General features: G+C 40.0%; 1 protein-coding gene across 2 annotated transcripts in view; it reads left to right on the top strand.

Annotated features, from left to right (window-relative positions):
* CPEB4 (cytoplasmic polyadenylation element binding protein 4) overlaps nt 1–22,340 on the top strand; it is a 37,919-nt gene that overhangs the window by 3,259 nt on the left and 12,320 nt on the right. For both annotated transcript variants that reach the window (XM_021532133.3, XM_021532132.3), the window contains exon 2: nt 8,178–8,259. In XM_021532133.3, the coding sequence (XP_021387808.1) occupies nt 8,178–8,259 (82 nt within the window). The remainder of the gene's footprint in view (nt 1–8,177; nt 8,260–22,340) is intronic.

Genomic DNA, 22,340 nt, shown 5'->3' with positions numbered 1-22,340 from the left:
GGTTACAGGCCATTAAATCAGCACTAAAAATAGATGTGGATGAGATCAGTTGGTGGTCTCCTGTGTTTTGCTGTGGCCTGCTCCTGGCAGGAGGCAGGTTGTCTGGCAGCTCAGCCTCTCCTTCTGGGCTGACTTGTTATGAATTTGAAAAGAACTGTATAATGTTGAACCTAATTTGCAGCAGGAATTAAACGAGAAGTCCCCTTCTTTTCATCTGACCACCAGTTAAACCCAGCTTTTATGTGTGTGTGTGCCTTTTGTAAACTCCTTTAGGGTGAATTAAAAGACCCAAGAGTTCTTTTACATTTCCAGGGTTGTTTTTCAAGCTCTTCAAATGAGGGCAAAAGTAAAATTCTCAACGTGATTGCAGTATTTCTTGCCATGCTGCAAGAACGGGGGTGACCTACTTAAATACAATTTCAAAGATACAAACTGTGCAATGTGTCTCATGATGTAAAAAAACAGAAATACATGTAACAGTGACTTTGTGGATGTGGGGAGAGTTGGGTTCTTTGCAGACTGCAGACTTTTGGTGGTGTGCAGGCCCTGCTGACAGCACAGCAGCTGCTGGCAATAACTTTCCTTTGAGCCTTTTTTTCCTACTGCAGTGCTACTGACTGGTTCAGTATCAGGTAGAACCCTTCTAAATTTAGAAAGCAGAGTAATAATTGATTTTAATGTCAGGATTTATAATGAATATGATGAAGCCATGTCCAGCATACCAAATTTATCCAGTGAAACCATTAGAAAAAGGGACCCAGCTGGAGCTGGTCTTTTTTCAGCCTCACTGCAGCGAGCCTTGGCTCACGGTTTGATTCACTCTGTACCCTGACACGTAGCTGATGTTGAGAGTGACAGAATGAGATCAAGTGTGTCCTTGCTGCTGTGTAAGCCCCAAATATATACACAGGCAGAGCAATGTGCTTGGATTGGCATCAAGGAAATTTCAGGGAACTGGCAAAGTCAACCTTGACTTCTGGATGCTGTTCCAGACACAGAATAGCAGACACACGAAGTTTGATCATGGTAAAGAAATCACTTTGGTGTAGCATGTTGGTGTCTGTTTACATAAACACCCTGATGGAGCTGTACATGTCAAGACCAAGTCTGACAGTCCTTCATGCCAAGAAAAGGAAAGTGTGGAGGGAAGTGCTCTCCAGTCTGTTACTATCACTTCAGTGAGGAAAAGGGCAGAGCAGCGGAGCAGGACTTCAGCACTGCAGCCCTAGAAAGATGCTGATTAATTTTGAAGCCATCTTGGACAACCACTTATTACAACTTTTTCTTTCTTTTGTGTAAAATCTTTAGCTCCTTTGGTCACTTCAGCTGAGTGTTGAAAGCACTGTGAATTTTTGAATCACTGGAAACAGATGATGTAAAATTTGACCTTTGATGTCTTTTTATTTTTTTTCTTGACTATGCTGATTCTATTCCTGACTCAAAACAGAATTTTTGCTTATTACATATTTGTGTTCATGCATCTTATCTCTCTCTCTCTTTCTCTCTCTCTCTTTCTCTCTCTCTCTCTGCCCCTGAAGTATCCTTGCTGATGCAATCATGAACTGGACAAAGCTATTTTGTTACTGGAATCTTCTTAGATTCCTGTTTAGGAAATAATTGAAAGCTGTCTTTGCTGCAGCAACATAATGGAGTAATTTGATACAACAATCCCTTTCATTTAATATTTATGTTTTGCTGCTTAAATCATTAACAAGTGATGCTGCAATCTAGTGAAAATGAGTTTCTTTAGAAAGCAAAGTGTAAACCAGCAATTGCAAATATTTGGGGATCGCTTTTTTTACTTTTCCTCAGAGGTTGTATTATTCCAAAGCCTGGTGGCACACAGGATTCTGGCTGTGTTTTGATGGAAATCTTGGGGTGACCACAAGTAAGATTTTTCCTCTTTGGAAAGGATGGGATCCCATAATTTCCCTATAAGCCACTGATGTGAACTCCTGCTTCCTTCAAACATCCCTGCCCATGGGATGAAATGGGTGCTCCAAATGGTGCAGATGAAAGGAAAATACTGCGGTGATCAGTTTGATAACCTTGCAATTTGATGATGCCTTGCCTTGGCACTGAGAGCTGCATGCATACCCTGTGCTCTGTGCTCTAAGTGTTTTCCATTTGGAATCCTGTCTCCTGCAATTCCCAAATGACAGTGCCTGTAGGAACCTCTTACAGGGATGGAACTGGCAGCAAGGTCAGAGAAGACTTAACCAGATCTGTTAATGAAATTAAGTTTTGATGTTGTGCTTTAGCCACTGGGCAGGCTGCCCCCTTCAAAGATCTTTTGAAAAGAGAAAAGCCATTGTTCTTTGTGTGTTCGTTTGAAAAGGAAATGGTCTCCAAATGAAAAAGTGGTTCCTGAATTCAAATTAAAAAGCAAAAAGCAAGAGTCTTTTGGCTCTCACAACCTTCTATGAGAATTAATATATGAAAATGCTTTGAGTGTGACTGTGGCACCCTACCAAGTTAGTGATTTTTAAGAATAATTCCTTGACCTTCTCTCCCAGCAGCACTGACAAACTTGGTGCTCAGTAATTGTGTTTCACGGCAGCGCTGCCTTCAAGATTGTTTTGGCTTTCCTTTGGCTGTGTACTTGCACTTCCTCCTGAGTGGAACATCCTGCCTGTTATGCAATGCATAAATCTTGCTTTGATAGGCATTTCCAGCTTTCCAGATCTCATCTTCAGTGCGTGATGATGTTTTTTTAAATGGCTCTCTGAAGGCACAAGCAAGTGAAGCAATAGTGCTCAGCTTTCTGTAAAAATGCTTAAAAAGAATTTGTGTTTCTTCCTGGAATCAGGTTCGAAAATAACTGCCCATTTCAAAGAATTTTGTGCATGAGAGCAGTTCATTGTATCCACTTGTTCAAAATGTTTTTTCCTTTCTTCCCCAGTGGCTGGTTTCCAGGTATATAACCCCTTCCAAATCCAGCCAGGCCTGTGCCAGGGAGACTTGCTCTTCCCCCAGGCAGATATGGAATGTTTGAGAAAACACATTCGTGATTACAAAACGTGTTTGAATTCCGACCTCTACGTCAGCATTTGTTTGCCCATAGAAATGGCCTGATTTAATAAGTGCATTAAACAAATTCACAGGGAGCTGGAGTTAAAAAAAAAATAACCTCTTGAATGCATTTGCCAAACTTTCCTCTTAAGGGATCTTGCAAATAAATTTCTTTACTGCTCCTCTTCATGTTAATATTTAGGTTTGAGGAACCTTTTCATAACTCACTATGACTGGCTGCACAAAAAGAGCTTATTTGTTTTGCAGAATTTACTTTTTTATTCTAGCAACAGCAATTATTCCAAATAATTTCAAGGTATCGTTTGAAAACAGAGCAAATCCTTGAAGCTGGGTTTTTAAACCCGTTCCCCTATTTTTGTGTAACTCCATCAGCTGTGCAGTAATTAGTGTTTTGTGTGCTGCTCCCCACAGCTACTGATCTGTGGGATTAGCAGCACTCTAATGTGGTATGACATACAGAAGTTAAGTGCTGTGGAAGTTAACACTGTTCTTGTTTTATAAACTTACTACTGACGTTCATACTCCTGTGTGTTTTTGACCTCAGGGTTTCTGTTTAAAGAGAGCTTTTGTTAAGAAGCTATTTGAATTATGTTTGTCTTTTTCCTAAGATTAAAAGGAGTACTCTTATTAAGCATTTTGCTTTGAAAGTTGCATACTTAGCAGCCCAACAAGGAGTGAGAATGCAAGATATTGTGGAAAATCGTTCTGGAAGATACATGATAAACTAATGTGCAGCTAAAATAGAAACACACATGTTACCAACATTTCCAGTAAAGATTTGTCATTTCTAACACTTAAGAAATTCAAGTTGGACTAAAATTTGTGTTTTGTGCCACTTCATTTTTCCAGCTCACTCTTATTGTTCCCTGGTGAAGCTATAAAAGATGACCTGGGCAGAATACAGCAACATCCTTTCAGGAAAAACCTGTTTACTCAAAGCCTTTAATTCACTGGATACTGGACTGGGAGCTGGAATTTGCAGGGTGCTGGGAAGGAGGAGAAGCTTCCCCAGAAGGAAAATCCAGTCCAAATTTGTGTTGCAATTGAAAGAGAAGTGTGGAACTTGTATTTATGATGATAAATATGGTGATACTCGCTCCCCTGTGCTTGAGATATGTGGCTTTGGAGTTGTGGGAAATGGGAAAAGAAAGGCTTCTCCTGCTGTAATTAAGGTACAAATATAGCTGTGAGGTTTTTGATTTGCACAAATGTTCTGGTTTGACAAAGATGTAAATGTCTAAAACAAGCCCCACTTTTACAACTACACTTACTCCATAAATACTTATCAATAAATTGCTTGATGCAATGACATCTTTTGCATTATTCTTGATGCCTTGGAATTCAGATCAACCTTAGTTTAAAATATCAGGCCCAGCCTTAGCTACCAGCAAGTTGATTTTTTGGTGCAGTTTGGGATTTACCACTGGGAGGCCCATCCTGGGAAGTGCTCTCAGGTTCTGGCATCTTAATTATTCAGGTGATGGTAATGCTGTGGGTGCAGACTAAATATAGTGACTCTATAAAGAGTTAATAGTTAAATTAAGTGTGCATTTTTCTGATGTGCAGGAGAATTAATGTGTGGGATCTTCAAATTCAAAGTACATCTTCCTGTGCAGGAAAAATTCCTATGGAATTTCTTTTGCATGGGAGGATAACCCAGTATATATCACACGTTGTGCACCAAGTGACTTTCTTTTAGGGATGAAATATAAATAGAGATGAAAAATAAAGTTGGAATAAGGATTAGAATTAATTTTTTTGTAGATTCCAGATGTGGTTTGTTGGTTATTATAGACATTTACAGGCTCAATAACTGATTTTTCACCAGATCTGCAGGCTGTCATCTCTTGTACATTGTGCAAACAGCACTGCTTATTCCAAATTATGTTTAATAAATGTCTTCTGAAATGTTGGCTTAAAATTTAAACATAGTCATGTATATAGTCATGTATTAAGACTGCACATTGATTTCTTTCTTTTTGGTTGTTTTGTGGCTTTAGTTTGTTTAATTTGGCTTGTGTTTTGTTTGTTTGGGTTTTCTTTTTTTTGATTTTTTTATTGTGGCTTTGTGTTTACCTGGTGTGTTTCTGCTTCAGTTCTATTTCCCAAGGGTAAAAGTGTGTAGCCTTTGAGCCCTCTGATAAAGAAGCTTTTTAGATGTCCTAAACAAACTTGTGTAAAGCCAAATTCTGTTGGAACCCAGGTAAATAATATCAGGCTGTGGTCGCCACATTTTGTTACTGAATTGTACATACTCTGCTTTAGTCCAGGATAGTCATTACCCCTGTATATTTTCTTCATCAATAAATAAGTGTACAGTAGCAATCCTGCTCCAAAGCACTGTAACTTTGTGAATTATGACATTAAAGCCATCACCATGTTGTTATTAATTCTCCCTACATGAAATCTTTTAAAGAAAACATTTTTTTCCTAAGTTATTGCTTTATAAGTATTATGTATCTGAGAAAAGCTCACATTTAGCTACTGGTTTGTGGTCAATATCTTGATTATTAGAGCTATTTTTGGGTGAATTATTGGAGCTATTAGAAGGATTAGCTATTATTTAGATTAGAGCTATTTTTGGATTAGAGCTTTGGGATGAAATGCAGGGTTATGCATTTCTTCAGGGGTTTGGCCACTCCCACTAACCTTCACCAGCCATTATTTTTTCTGTAGATGCATAATAAATGGATATATTTCAGATATGGTTCTGATAAAATGCCTTGCAGGATAAGACTGACGAAATCTGTACTGCTGTTCTCAAAGACATTTGACTATAAAAAAAAACTTTAATTTGTATAAAAATTCTCAAAACTATCAATGGTGATTTTCTCTAGTAATATGCAACCTGTCAGGGCAAATAATCAACTAAATGAATTTTTTTTTTCTTTTTAACAATAAGCAACCTGTGACCCAGCTGAGCTTGGCACCTTGGCTGGACTTTATTTATTTAGGCCTGACATCTTCACTGGGTAGATGTACAGTGTCTTCCTTATCCATCCCAAGTTTTAGCCATTCCTGCTTTTTCTGGGTGGGAATATCACCAGTTAATGTGTTGTATCACTGTGCAGGGTTGTGTTTTAAAGTGCTTGCAGTGTGAAAAGGGACAGCTTGTGTTTCACTTGGAAAGGAAAATAAATTCCTCAGCACCAAAAGCTTCCATTGGAGAATGCACTTCCTTGTGAACCAGCCAGTTCAATTCCATTTTTTCCCTTCAAATGTTTAAATTCTCTGTTGTCTGTATTAAAAATGAGCATTGCAGCAAACCCTTTGTTACTCCAGCTCAGCCAACATAACCCAGATATTTTAGAGAGGAGACTTGCTTCAGGCTCAGGTGCTCAGCACAATAAAGTGGGAATTACTTGGCCTGGGTCACTGCCTCTGTGTCTCTCAGACAACTGAAATGTGAAGTGCCACAATTCCACAAAGCTTTGGAGTTACTGAGGTTCTGCACTTTGTGAAATTCGAGTTTTGTAGCTGTTCATGGGGTGGGCTTGAGGTGAACACAAGAATTCAGGAAGGAGAAGCTGCTGAGGGACATCAGGTTTTCAGTAAATGCTCCCACCTGTGTTTTAGGTTATTTTTGTCATTTTGTGAGGACTGCTGGAAATGCAGAGGTTGCCTTCTAATATCCATTTGTGAGTTACTCAACTGTTGGATCCTAATGGATCCAAAATCTTGTACTCACTCCTGCTAAGGGATTTTAATGTAACTAGAGTTTGAAATAGATAAGAAGTAGCAATGTTTAAACCCAACCAATAAATTAAATCTGCTAGGACAGGCAGAAAAAACTGTAGGAAAACTGTAGGAAATCTATAAAAACAGAAAACTGTAGGAAATCTATGAAAGAAAAGCACTGAATTTAAGATTTTAAATGCTCCTGATATTTTCTCTAAGGTGCCTCAATTATCTTGTAATAGAAATGACCAGGGAAATCAATCCTGTGGGGAGACAGGGCAGTGCTGTGCTTTTTATAGCAAATTTGATATTTGCTAGACTTAATAAAGGAACTGGTTCCAAACTCTGGCCTTTTTAATGCTATTTGAGACACAGCACATCCGGGTTGAATACGTGGCCTGTTCTGTCTCAGCAATAAACTGTTCTGAAGAGAGGAAAAATACCAGGAAATTCGATTGAAAAATGGTATTTTTTAGTGATCAGAATGTAATTTACAACTTGGAAATGGATCAGGAGCTGGTGAGTTCCTGCTCTTGGAATAGTTTGGGGTATTTAAAGTCCAGAATGAGGGATCAGTGAAATCAGGAATGGCCCTTGCAACACAAATCTCTGCTGCTTCAGCACTGAAAGAAAGCACTTTATAACTCACCACTGCCTTTAAAAATATTCCAAGCTGGATCTGTGTGCTTTGGAGAAATTTCAGCTTCACAGCCAGTGTTAGGGACAAAAAACACACTCAGTGCTGGAATAACAAGAATTGTGGAGAAGGAGTCAAGAGCAAAAATGTCCAAAATTTCTATTTCTTGTTTGAACAGAGACTTCCCAATGCTTGAGCTCAGTTCAGAGGGGATTCCTTAGAACAGGAATGAAATAAAATCTTTAAAGGTGATGGTAGAGAGCTTCTTGGACAGAAAAAAAAATTAAAATCAGGGTGGATTAATGTAATTATATAAAATTATATCCAAGTCCAAATGTATAAATACACAGAAAGCATGGATATGTGAATAATAATGGGAATTAGAGTGATTTTTTTTTTCCTCCTTTTGGGACCTTTTATGATATTGTAAAGATTTCAGAGATTGCAAGAAATTTCAGTTATTCGGAATTTGCCAATTAAAGCAGTGCCAGGGTATTTTATGTTGTGTTTTGCTTGTATAACATCAGATTTGTATGATGTGGAATTGATTGTTTGGTTGAGAAGGTCTGACCTGGGCATGTGTAAAATGATGGCTTTGGTTAATAGGAAGGAGAAATTGGTTATTATTAGATTATTATAGATCAGATTTATATTTAATAATATTGTAATTTTTTTATATTCCTATATCAGAGGAATTTTTTTTAATATTCCTCTATCCTTTGGTGTATGGTTTTTGCTTAATTCTGCTGTGGTTATGTAGAAGAAATTGGAAGTTTTTGTGTTTCAGGTGCTCGTGTTTAACACTGGCTCTGTTTGTGTTTTCTTGCAGGATCGCACGAGGACTTTTGACATGCACTCACTGGAGAACTCCCTAATTGACATAATGAGGGCTGAAAATGATTCACTGAAAGGTAAATTTAGACACAGACTATTTCCTGCAGCAAATAACTGGGGAGACGGGTTTACTGAAAATAAGAGGCTCCAGTTTTGGGTAGGAAAAGTGAATTTCCCTTGTGCACCTGATGGCTTTTTTTGGATGTGTGAATGAAGCTGTTTCAGCACAGGAGCACTCAGGGTGTCTGTCCTGGTCCAGAGCAGTGCAGAACACAAACACAGGCTGACCTGTTGTGGTTTTTCCCAGGGGTTTTGATCAACTGCAGGAATCTTTTTCAGATCAGCAAGAAGTAATTTTTTGCCTAATGGGGTTTTCTTGATGAAGTCATAGTTTTTTTTCTGTCTTGGGAAAGAATAAGGTTTATTCATGTTCTTTTGAGCAAAAAAGAATTTCATCTTTTTTTACCTTTTTGGAACCATTGGGAGAGGAAGAGGAAAATTGAAGTGACTTGCATTTGGGATTTATCACTTTTTTTCCTTTTGTTTTTTTGGCAAAGGTAGTTGTGCTTTGGAAATACCTCAGCTTACAAAGTATTCAAAGTATTGTCTGCACATCATTTTCTCTGAATAAAAACTGCTTATGGTCAACAATTCAGAGCTGTAGTTTCATGTCCTGTAGGATGAGTAATCCATTGCAGTTCAGTGGTTACGTGTATGAGTGGAGTAGTCAAATTCTCACACACACTCCTTATCTAACCACTCACTTTTGTTACCAGTCATGAGACCACTAAAAAAAACAAACCTGCACTTGTGGTTTCTGCAAGTAAATTCCTTTTGATATCAAGGCTTGTGGTGGTAATGAAATCTGACTTGTTGTAATAGTGATTCTTGCTCAGAAGAGCAGCCTTTGATAAACTGGCAAGAACTTGTGTTTGTTGCCTTCTCTGTGGTCGGGAAATGCAACTCGAGTTTCCCATCCCCAGAGCTGTGCAGAAATTCAGTGTGGTGAGAAACACCACAAAATACTTCCCTGTTGAAATAACAGGGAGAGCCTGATGTGGATAAAACTGATGCCAAGTGAATTAAAACCCCAAAATGCCTTCCCTCCTTATGCAAAGGGGACCAGGTTTTTATTAATGCCAAGTATTAACAGCTTTTATTTGGTTTATGTTCTGTCTGGTAACATCCTATGGCCCCAGAATTGCATATGGAGCCAAGAGTGAGGTGCTCTTCCTTGACTGGGCACCTGGGATTTGCCCCCAAACCTTCTCTCCAGCTGCCAGGCATTCCCAAACCAGGTTACAGCTCTGAAATCTGGCCCCAGGTGACATGGCCATGGGACAAATAAAATCTCCCTTTAAATCTGAGTTTAACAAACTCAGCTTCCTATGTATTTATGGGCAGCTGCTAAGCAAGGGTACTTCTGAAAGTAGCTTGATGTTTAGTTTAAATGCTTTGAAAAGGTTCTTTGCAGTTGAAATATTTATTTTTGAGTGCTTAGCATGTTTTAAGAGTGATGGAATAAGTATGTCAGCAAGGAATACAAATAGTTCTGACACGCATTAATTCCTGCTTCAGCCTGAGTGTTAATCCCCTCTACAAAGTCATCTGTGGCTTCTTCAAAGTTCTGTGTGCCTTGTCTCACACTGATTGAAACCCAGGGATATCTGTCAGGTCCTGGGCTGGAATTATTGCTTAGATTCCTTGTGATTTATTCTGTTTCACAGTTAACAGTTATATAACTGCACAGGAAAGAGCCTCACAGCCCAGATGAGACATTTAAGTGACTCTCCATGAAATATTTTGTTGTGAAGCCTCATTTTTCAAGGATCTCCTCAGCAAGAACATGAACTTTGCTTCCAGTGAAGTGTGCAGTGCCTGAATTTGGCTGTGCTGCTCTGGCACAGCTCTCAGTGACTTAATTCCTGTCGGGTATTTAAGGAATGGATTTTTATTCAACCCAGCATCCGCCGGGCCCTGGTAACTGCAGAGATCATCCCTGAGTAGGGTGGGGTCTGCAAGGAGAGGAAATACCTTTAGTTAAACCGACTGATACAGCTGGAAAAAAACTGTAAACTGCTGGGACAAAACATTCCACATCAGGCCTGGAGTGGGGCTGCTGATCACGAGCCCTTTGTGTTTATTTTCCATCTGCTAACACAGATCCTGCCTCATGTTTTTCTCTTTTCTTGCCCCATCTTTATTTAAACCTCGGATATAGAAATCTTTAAATAGGACAAATTATGGCTGTCAGCTCAAATCTTGTTTGCTGTTTCAAACACCTGCATTTAAATCAGCAGCTCCAGAAGAAGTTTTTCAGTTTGCATTTTAAATGGGTTAATCAGTGCATGCAGTGCTTTGAACTAAAGTTGGATACTCTCAGAAAGGAAAAGCTTCTGGGTTTGAGACTTTAAAAATAGCCTGGACAAGACAGTAATAAAACACACTGTGGAGAGCAAGCTCAGAATGGCATGGAAATAATTCAGATGATCTAATAGGTCTCACTGCTATCTTGTGAGAGGTTTAATCCAGCCCCAGCATGAGTTTAGTGTGTAACATTAACAGCACCCCTTTGATATTGTCATGGACTGCCAGAGAAAGAGGAACTGTGTAAAATACCCCTTCAAAACAACTGGGAGAACAGGCATGATAATAGATACCAGTCACAGTTTGGAACCTGCTGTCTCTGGAACATCAGTTCCATCTTTAAATGATATGTTCAGAGCAGCAGGCTGGGAATTCTGTAATAAAATCAGAAGTAGGCATTCTTCCAAATGTAACAAAGTCCATGCATAGTGTGTTCTTCGTGACTGAGGTGATTAAGCTGTGCTAGCCTGGGATTTGTTTAGGTCACTAATAATTTTATTCTTAGGTTGTCTTGCCATATGAAATAAATAATGTTTTCTGTATGAGGTTAAAAGGTGACTCTTACAGTGAATCAGTACACTCTGTATTACCTTTTAATGCTTTGAGTAGGCATTTTACCATTTTCTCCCCTTCTTTTAAGGTATATTTTTATCCCTGCTCAAATCCTCTTCCTTTGCTGAGCAGCTGCCATTTCAATATGTTATTTTTATCCAGCCCAGTGAGTGTGCTGTGTGCTGCACAGCCAATGTCAGCCTGCAGAAGCCTTTCCCTGGAGACTTAATTGCATCTTCTTTACAATGTACTCGGCCTCCCTGAGCTGAGCCTGGGATCCAGAGCCTGATTTTTGAATCTGGGTCTTCCAGATGGCAATTTGAGCATTACTGTAATAGTAGTAGATTGACTAAATATTTCCTTGTTAAGTGACACTGAAATGTCTTTAAATGCTTTATGACTGGTTTGCTACTGAAATATTGTATATTTCAGTTGAGAATATCAGGTTATTGCCTGGAAATGATGCAAGGTGCATCTGCTTCCAGCACTGCAGAGCACTCCTGTAAAATCTGGGTGTGAACAGCTCAGTGTCTGCAGGAATTCTGTGACTGTGACACAGTCTGAAAAACTAAACACACTTCTGCACCAAAGGGAAGGGTTGAGGAGTGGAGTAAAGTTGAACAGCAGCCCTAAATTTTAATTTTGAAAAGTCAGAATGCTGCAAAGTTGCACCATTCAGGATTTCTCTGAGCAAGTGGAGAGACCAAGCTGTATTTTTAAATCATCAGCCCCTTAATATTTACCTGAAAAAACATGGCAAAATTGAAAAAAATATGTAAACCTTATAAAATGTTCTTTGATGAAAGGGATCCAAATAGTTTTGAGAGTTTTTTTGAATATTGGTTAAGAATCTGAACTGGTTGGTTTTTTTTCAAGCCATATGGATTATGCAGCATATTTCTATTAATGGAGTAGAATAGGATATTTGGGTTTCTGTGTTATCCAGAATATTAATGAGAACCTGCTGAGAACCAGTCCCAGTTCTCTTTAGAGAAGTTTAGGGTCCTTTATATATGCACAGGACAAAATCTGACCTCTTTTAAAATGTAAAATACTAAATTTTGAGGTTTTTTACAGCTGCTGTGGTGGTTGCACCTCAGACTTTGGGGTTTATCTCCTTGGCCAGAACTTAAGGGTTACTTATTTGCAATTTTTTAATGTATCCAGCTTCAAATAAAATGAACAAACCTTTCCTTTCAGGCTGCAGGTTGTTCAGGTTTGCCTTCATTTTCTTTGTAAACTGTTGATGAGTTACTGTGTGAATGTTTCATTTTCAGGATCTTCCTGAATTTTACCTCATATGCCAGGAAGGGCTAATGGGATTTGCAGGCCTGAGTGCCTATTAATTAAGAGGAAAATTAATTGTTTTACTATGTCAAAATATTGCAGAACTGGGTCTAATAGCACTGAACTCCAGCCCACGCTGAGGGAGCTGGGATGGGGGAAATTCTGTGGGAATTTTATTTTAAATCAGCTGTTCCCATTCCTGTTGCAATCCACTGATTTCAGGTGGGTTAAAGTATTACAGCTTTTGCTATTCTATATTCTAAAATATTAACAAACAAGGGCTTACTTTCTTTCCAAAATAGGTAATATTCAAAATTTTGGGGCAATACTCAGTATCTTAATTTTTAATTAAGTGAAGTGTTTGTTGAATTTTCCCTCCCTTTCCAATATTTGGGATTCATCACAGCTTTTGTTTAGAAACAGCCAACAATCTTGTAAGAGAATGAAATCACTTGGGCAACAGGAAGGGACTAAAATCTTCTATAAATCAACACTGAGATCAGATTCACAGATTGGATTTGAACCTGCCACAGAAGTAATGGATACAAACCATACATAATGTATGATTTTACACTCGTTACCTCATAAACTTCCAGTCATTTAAATGGATATTTGGGGTTGTGGCTTCAATGAAATTATTCAGAAGAGGTGCTGGATTTGGTGAGGATTAGAAAGGTAAAAGCGGATTGGGAGGAAAAAAAATCATGTATGAAAATTGGGAAAAAAAAAAAAAAGGGGAATTGGCCTGAGGTAGAACACAGGGAGGAAAGATCTCCAGTGAGGAGAGACTCAGGAGCTGGGCCTGGTCAGTCTGGAGAAGGGGACACTGAGAGGGGATCCCATTAATCCCTATAAATATCTCCAGGGGGTGTCAGGGGATGGGGCCAGACAAGAATTACTGAGCAGCTGAACCTTTCTGATAATACCTGTCTGTTAGAGAAGTGTTGGCTTTGACAAGGCACATAGCAACAATCATCAAACAACTCTGCAGGATTTGGAGGTGGGCAACCTTGATTTATGCTCTGTCCAAAACGGAGCCATTTAGCACTGATGGAACCACCCTTTGAGACCAGGAAATTCCTGTTGCTGCCACCTCAGAGCAGTACAAAAATCCCAGGGTTTTCTGATCTTAATCCAATTTGGGCATCAGTGGCAGGATTCCTGTGCAATTCACTGGAGCAGACCTGTGTTTTTCTGTCCAGTCATTTCTCCCAGGCCCCTTGCCATGCTGTCCCATCTCCAGAGCCTGCGTGGAAAATTAAATACCTCTCATACTTCTCAGACAAGATATTTCCTTGGAATGCATGTGCTGTAAGTGATGTGGCAGTCAGAGCTCTTTAAAACACAGCAAAACATTGAAACAGTGCTGAATATTTTCATGTCTAACTCGCTGATTTGCTCTTCAGAAGTGGTACAGCCAACAAAATCGTTCTGAATGCCGTGACAGCAGCCTTGCTAATCTGATTAAAACCTTTCTAAGGTTTTCTTGCTTTCTCTTTTATATTTGTGGCCTCGTGAAATTAATTCCATCCCTTTTTTTTTAGAAGTGTGTTTAATCTTCTGCTTTGTTTAATGTCATTGTTCACCAAGTAGATTTTGGTTTCGGTTTGGTTTTTTTTTTTTTTTCTTTTCTGAATTCTTGCTTTGATAATCTCTGACCATTCTGGATCATCTTCAAAGCTGCCTTTAATTTGGAGCTGTATTTCATGAGTGGTGTCTGTTCCTTGTTTTAGAAGACACTGAACTCTCCTGCCTCCCTGCCCAAACTGCTCAAACTACCTGTCTTTTTGCTTTTTGCTCACTTTGTTCACTTTTTGCCTTGATGTTGAATCGTTTGAGTCTTTTGTTAGCCACGTTTTGCATGATCTCTGCTGTCATGTTTGTGAGCCTTGAAATGGCATGAAAGAAGCAGGAAGAAAAGCCTGAAGTGCTTTTCTTAAAACTGGAGTTAAAGAAGAAATGGTGTAATGAGAAAGAGGCTGAGTTTTGAGCCAAAATAAGGAGATGAGTGCTGAGGTGGGAGTGTAAAAGGGAAAAATTTGTTTTTAAGAAAGTCATAACTTCTTTAGTCGTGGGTCATTGCTTATACCCAAGAGTGACTAAAATCTGAATTTTGCACCAATTATTTAAATTACTTTAAGAAAGAATCATGATGCATATAGAATTTTTGTATTGAGCATCCACTTCTTTTAATCCAGCATTAGCTAGAATGGTAGCAACTATTGCTGAGACAAATTTGAGAACACATTTTAGAGTAGATTTATCCATCGTTGGCTTAATGCTTTGTGTGTTGGAATGCAGATTGGTCAGCTGTGAGGGCAGGTTTTTTCCACTCCAGTGTTGATGGCTGGATGTGATATTCACATTCTCTGTCCAGAGAATGTGACTGTCACAGCTGGAGGTGAGTGGAGCAGTGATGTGCTGCCTCCAGACAGGCACATGTCAAACGAGGTGCAGGGAATGGGGTTTCAGCTTTACTCAGAAATCCCATTAGCAGGAATCCCAGCTCAGCACTCAGATTGGGTGTGAGGAAAGGATAAATGTTGTGCATGGAATGTGGGGATACTTGAATAAATACGTACTTATATAAATACTGCTGGTGCCTGGTTCTGTGCAGCACTTTTGAAGCCAGGCAGGGAAAATGGTAATTCTTTTCAAATAAAGTTTTCATTTTCTCTTCCCATTTGGATTGGGTATGGGGAAGTGTGTAATTAATTTTGTCACATGTTACTGGGAAATGAGTGTCCTAGCTGTGCTCTTCACTGGAAAAATGAAAAATGGGGAAGTGTTCCACTGCAGAGACTTGAGTGTGCTTCATCACAGAACCACGAAATGGTTTGGGCTGGGAGGGACCTTAAAACTCATCCCATTTCACCCCTGCCATGGCAGGGACGCCTTCCCCTGCCCCAGGTGCTCCAAGCCCCAGTGTCCAACCTGGCCTTGGGCACTGCCACAGCTGCTCACAGGGAAGAATTTCTTCCCAATATCCCATCTGACCCTGCCCTCTGGCAGTGGGAGAACATTCCCCCATGTCCTGAGGCTCCATCCCTTGGAAATTGTTCCTCTCCATGTTCCTTGTTGGCTCCTTCAGGCACAATGAGTTCACCCCAAATCCTTCTCTTCTCCAGGCTGAACAATCCCACTTTTCTCAGCCTTTTCTCATGGGTTGCTGTTGACTTGCTTATGTTCCTGTTCCCTTCTTGTTTGGGAGTGAATTATGAGGATGGTTAAAAAAGGAACCAAGGCCTCATGTTGCATTCCAGGCTGTCTTGTGATCATTCCTTCCACAGACAAAAATAAGTTGCTTTGAACCTATTCTTGTACTTAAGGAACTGCAGGTTTAGATCTTGCAGTGTAAATCCAGCTCTTGCAAGTCACAGGCAGGTGACCCAGGAAAAAGCCTGGACAGAATTCCTGGTGCAGGAATTGCTGATGGGTGGACAGATACCAGAGCTCCTGAGGTGAAATGCTGCATATAAAGAGTCCAGGATAAAAGTGATACAAACCATGACAGCAGACATTCGGGACGGTTTTACACCTTCTCATAAATTGTTCAATAAATTCTCTACTAGGTTCAATAAATTGTTCTTGTCACTTACAAGATAAATTTTATCTAGCAATTTTTAGCATACGACATCCCATTCCTCTCTTCCCTCCTGTCAGAAATTTTGTCATTAATGAAGTTACCACATTTGAAGTAGTTTTGTGGCTGAGAAGCTGACTCCTGTAATGCTTTTTCTTCTCCCAGCTGCAAACTCTGCCTTTCAGTTCTTATTTTTCAAGTGAATACAGTAATACTTGGAGTGTTCAAAAGATAAATGCTGCCAATTATTCCATATCATAAACTGGAAGATGTATTGAGGCAAAAGATGGGATGTTTTTATAACTTGGTGTCTATTCTCCAGCAGTCATACATGAATATAAAATAAAGCTCAGTGCCATGAGCAGCAGGGTGCCTGCTTTCCTGAAATACAGTAGAATTCCATCTAACATCCAATCTCCAGCTGATGGTTGTGCTCCATGATTTGCTCCTTTGCTTTTGGTTTCTTATCTCACACCCTGTGGTGGATCCTGGAGAAGAGTTGTAATCAAATACATACAATATTTAAAGCTCCCACTTAAATTGATTTGCAGTATCCCACTGGAATATAATTGGAATTAAGGAACAAATATTGATCCCTGGTAGACAAAGCTGGAACTGGGGCTAGGATTTGTAGCAGGTTGGTTTTCTCTCTGTTCTGCTGTTTGATAGCAAAGAAACTTCAAAGTTACCTTTGAAGCTTCTGTAGTTTTGAGATGAAGGAGACTGAATTGGGTTTGTCAGATATCAGGAGTAGTTAAGTGGATGTGGAAATGGAGGAAAATCCTGTCTGGAAGTTCCTTCAGTCCAGAGTTGGTGTGACACAGCAGCAGCAAAGCAGTGACACTGCTGCTGGCTTTAAAGACCTTGGGGTTTCCAGGGTTAACCTTTTTTATCCCTTCACCCTTAGCTTGAGCTGTGCAGTGCCCATCCCTGGAGGGGTCCAGGCCTGGACGTGGCACTCAGTGCTCTGGGCTGGGTGACAAAATTGGGATCAGCCACAGCTTGGACTCAATGGCCTTGGAAGCCTTTTCCCAAGCCCAGTGATTCTGGGATTCAGTAATTTCTGGAAGCATGGCCAGGGCTTTTTGGCTCAGTTGCCCAGTCCAGGAGTTCCCTGGAGCTCCTGGCAGAGGTGGATTTGGAGTGGAGTGGCAGAGTTGGAAGCAGGATGTTCCCTCCTGCCCCTGCAGCCAGGCAATCAGGGAATCCCAGGGGCTGGAAGGGATCTCTGGAGATCATCCAGCCCCAGCCCTGCCAAGGCAGGCTCACCTGAGCAGGTGGCACAGGGACACATCCAGGTGGATTTGGAAGCTCTCCAGAGAGGGAGAAGAATGTGGGGGGCTTCTTCTCAAGGATAACTCTTTCCTGGCTCTGACTGCCCCATTTCTCAGTGAGGCAGATTAAAGCCCTAAAAACTTGCAGCTCATTCCACAAGCCTTGGAAACAGTAATTTTCCCTTCCAGTGCTCCCAGCCTCTCCTCCAGCCCTGCTTATTTGATGTAGAAAGTTATCAACACTCCCTATTTGCAGTTATTATGCTGAGAATCTGCTTTCTGCCACTCACTCAGGTTCTACCTTTCTACCATGTGAACCCAATTAATTCAACATAATCACAGGTAAAATAGTGTTACTTAACAAAGGATTTTGCTGGATGATCATCCACAGGGTTTTTGAAGGAAAGAAATCTGTTTACTTTTTGTCTGTCAGTTGTTTTGTGACTGTGACCTGGAATTGAAAATTAAAGATTCTAGTCAGACTTGTACTTGAGTGCTATGGAATAACAGAAACTTCATTTTGTTCCTGTTCTTGACAGAAGGAATGGTAAATACTTGTCTTCAGGCATCTGGCTTTACTTGAAATAAAGCATAATATTTGCATCTACAGTAGTACTCCTGTTTTTCAGCATTTGTTTGGACATTTTGGACATAAGGTAGAGCTGAATTTAACAACATGTTTTTTAAAAATCTCTTTTTTACATTGTGTTTCTTTATAAGTAAATTAGGAGGAAAATTACAAGTTTTGGCAACTCTGCTGCTTACTTTTGCAGAATCAGTAATTCCAAAGGTGCTAATCCTTGGTTTTAATGTGCAGCAAAATTTAGGCTTCTTTGCTGGTTTCATGCTGACTTTGACATTGCTGAAAGTGTGTCAAATATAGATTCTTCAGATGTACACACAGAGCTGCTTAATTTTTTTGTAAGACTATTTTAAGATTAATAAAATATTATTGGAATAGTTTTCACTCTTTGAAGTTTGGTAGCATTTGAAATCCACAAAAAAGGGAATCTCTCATATTCCCTTTCAGTGGCTTGGTTTGGAAAACCATTTTTAGGACAGGGATCTCATCTGACAGTGTCAGAGATGGCTGGCACTGTAAAATGCAAAGTTCTGACATAGAATACATTCACTGCCAGTGCAGATTTGTTAGGATTTTGTTCAGTTTGTTCTGTATTGAGAGAATTTCTCCTGGATCAGGTGTCCTGGGCTGGAGCCATGCATGGGCAGTTGTTCCACAGTCAGCATGCAATAATTCCACATCATGTGCTTGGAATCATTTGCCTGGAATGAGAATGAGTGCCTGAGCTGGGCAACATTTCTGCACACATGCAAATGTCTCATGTTAACACTCATGGAAGTGGTGACTGATCCTTTTGTGGTTTAGATCTGCAATCAAGGAATGTATAAAAACCAGCACTTTTTTTGCCTGCCTTAGAACCTCAGAGTCACAGAGTGGTTTGGGGTGGAAGGGACTTTAAAGATAATTTAGTTTCATCCCCCTGTCATGGCAGAGACACCTTCCACTATTCCAGGGTGCTCCAATCCTGTCCAACCTGGCCTTGGCACTGCCAGGGATCCACAGCTTCTCTGTGCCAGGGCCTCCCCACCCTCATAGGGAAGAATTTATTCCCAAAATTGAATCTAAACCTTCTTTCTGTCAGTTTGAGGCCATTCCCCCTTGTCCCATTGCTCCACTTGAGGACAAACACAACTTTTCATGACATTACCTGCTTCTATGCTGAAAATGTCATCTAATAATTAAATTGTAAGGCTCTATTAAATGGAAAGAAATACGTGTGTAATACATGCAGGTAAACAAGATTTTCTGTGTTTTGATTTAACAAAGAAAGCTCTCTGCAAAATCCCTGCTTGGGTCTCTAAATTTAATAGAGATAATTTAACCAAGTATGCATTAAATTCCTTACAATTTCCTTAACTTCTCTTCCCTTGGTTTGGTTAAGGAGATGTTTAATTTGTTCCCTGGTGAACCAGGGCTTGAGGTGACCTTACAGAACCTCTTGTGAAATGTCCTCTTACCTGTGGCAAGCATGTGATCCATGTGAAACGTGTTGTGAAATACAAAGTGATGATAAAATCTCATTCTGGAGTGAGAACCAGCCCTGCCTGCCCTCAGAGAGTACTGGGGGGGAAAGGTAGTAAAATATTAGAGTTCATGTTTGCAATGGCCTTGTGCACAGCGCTGGCAATCTTGATATCATTGCAAAGTACAGTTGAGGGTAGAAAAATGTAGGAATAAAGCTCTGCTGATATAATGGCTAAAGCAGATTGTGCTGCAGTTATCTTTCTATAATTTAAAATTCAGGCAAGTTTTCTCTGGTAGATTCAAGGATATCCAGCTCACTTTTAGAAATAATCCTGTGGAACTTTGATACTTCTATTTCTGGAAGTTAAGTCCTAAGGGAAACAAAAGACAGCCTGGCCCCAAGTCACCTTCCCAGTTTCAGTGAAAGCCTGAAACTCTCTGAAAAAAGAAAAGAAAATCTAGCCTCTGACACTTTTCTCCATTTATGTAATACTTAACATATTTAACAAACAGCTGCTGATGTAGAAATACAAAATACACTTGGAATCAGCAAGAACCAGGTGCTCAACTTGGGCACACTTGGTGCACCATAAACTTGGAGCAGGTTTGGGGCTTGAGTGATTTAGGATCCCTGCAGGATTTTTCAGGGTTTTTCAGCAGAATGTGTTTGTGGGGTTGTACCCAACATGGTGATGGGTTTTGTGCTGCTTCTTCTTCTAGAGGGAAGACAGCTCAGCACATTTAATTGGAGGTATAGACACAAAATATATGAATTTTAAAAAAATAATGGAGAAAGGGAAGGGGCCAGGAGCCCATTAAGTGTCTCAAATGAGGAGAAGACAAAAGAAAAAATCTGAGTGGGTTGCTTATTCCTGATATTCATTAAAATGAAAGTAAAAGCAGCAAATTTTTGCAAAAGATCATTGACTTTCTCTATGGCTTTATTTCCATCACAGAAATAAATGGAGGACTGAAGGGACAAAATAATTGAAGCAGCTGCTAATAGCATTTTAAATTTCAGGCTGATTTTATTGGAAAAACATCTTTGCATTGGTTATTAATGAGCAGTTGAACCAGTTGCGTGAATACTTTGTATTTTTTATGTTTTGTAGCAAAATTCCTGCTAAGATATCTCATGAGATAAATAAATCTTAGGCTCTTTATGCAATTATGTGAACCACTGAAAAAATGGGGAAGGGGAAAACAGCTTTGAGGAATCCAAGCCAAGGCTGCAGTTGGTCTCATTTCTCAGCAAAGGATGGGCAAGAGTTGTGATTTACAAATTAAACCTTTTCCTGTGCTTGGTGGCAGTTTAAGGCTCCATTTGTGCAGCAGCTTAGCTGGGTACTCGTGTAGCAAAGCCTTCTCTTAATCTGAATTTCTGAAAGCCAGAAGGGGGGACTCAGCTCCTTCCTGGCCTGCCAAGAGAGCATTCCTTGCCTCAATGCTGTTTGTATTTCACAGAGTTTCACATTGTGTGAAATTAATGGCGTGTGATGAACCCTGCATTCAGGGAGCAGAGAAAGTTTGTATCTGTGCTGTTCTGGGCGAGTTTATAAACTGTGGATCCTGAGAAATGTTTTGAAATGTCAGATGTTGGTATTTTGTGGCTTAGATGTGAAGCAAACACTGAAAACAAGAGGCAAATTAAGAAAGGGAAGAGGAAAAAAAATCATAGTATTTGGTTGTCCAAAGCTAGTATTTGGCACTGGAAAGAATTCCTAGCTGGTGGCTGAGCCTTTTTGGGGTGTTTTTTGTCCCGGTAAGGAGAAAAGTGCTGTTGTGTGGGGAGGCTGTGAGGAGTCCCCTGGCCCGAGCCGTGGTCTCACATCCACGGTGCAGCCGTGCCAGCAGAGAGTGTACAGAGAGAAGGAGGCTGTGTGGTTTTGTCAGGAATTCAGAAACCACAGGCAGGATTTTTCTGGCTTTATAGGCAGAGCTGCCTTTGAGAGTGCTTGATGTGCTCCAAAACGTGCAAATGCTGCTGGGCTCAGTCAGGGACACAGCAAGATTGCTGATGCTCTGTGATTTCCTTCCATTTCTCCTTTGAGGACTGTATCGGCCTCCTGCATTTCTAAATTCAAAATTACCAGGTATAAACTATGCTTGTAAAGGCCCTCAGCCCATAAGATTCTCCCATAAAACCTTTGCCTCAAGAATATGCTCCAGTCTGAAGACCAGGGTTTTGTTAATTTGTGTTCTTGGTGTTAATTGTGAGTCTCTACCAGAGGAGTGAAATGATCTTATGGATGTTAAATAATCATGAAGTAAATTGGATTGATACAGTTTTTATTTGGAAAGAGGAAATGACTCCTGTATTGTTGTGGTTTACAAATATTGAAATGCTTAAACTAATTGCCGGCCTCAGTTTTGAATGGGGAAGCAAAATCAAAGACATGATGTGCTCAGAGTTTCTCACAGCACTTGCCAGGAAGAATCCAAGTTTTGAAAACAGTTGGCTTGGTTTCAGAAAGAGATTTTAATGAGATTAAAAAAGAAAGAATGTGCAAGTTTGATTAGAAAGTTTGGCCGTGCTCTAACAATGGGTTCTTGCAATCCAGCAAAGCAAATGCTGTTGTTTTTAGGGGTAGAATTGATTTGTTCTGAAACATGAAAAGCAGGAATGAGTGGGTAAAAAAATTATTGCAGCACAGTGTCCTGGGTTAGTGTGAAAGAATCCATCCTGTTGGACACACTGCCCAGTCTAGAAGGCAACTTCAGTGGCCCAATTTTCTCCTTGATTTTTCAGTTTTTCAGCTGGTTATTTGCCAGTCAGAATTGAACCAAGGATTTTGTGGGTTGTGCAAAGCAACCTGATTTTAAAACAGAAAAGTTTCACACCAATCTTTCACTTTCCTTGTGTCAGGGCTTCTCCTCCAGTTTGGATGGAGAGCAGTGTTGGAATATTCTGGAGCTTGGCAAGGCAGGGAGAGCCTGGTGCATGAGGAAAGATCCATTTGCTTATAGGCACACCGCCAGGAATAGTTCAAATAAATAAATAAATGTGCAAGTTTGGGGCTAAAATTGCTTCCAAAAGTCTCTTTGATT

Source organism: Lonchura striata, chromosome 13, assembly GCF_050655825.1.
Source record: "Lonchura striata isolate lonStrDom1 chromosome 13, ASM5065582v1, whole genome shotgun sequence".
In the NCBI taxonomy this organism is placed as follows: domain Eukaryota; kingdom Metazoa; phylum Chordata; class Aves; order Passeriformes; family Estrildidae; genus Lonchura; species Lonchura striata.
The sequence above is the reverse complement of the archived record's forward strand: the minus strand, read 5'-3'. Positions and strand labels throughout refer to the sequence as shown.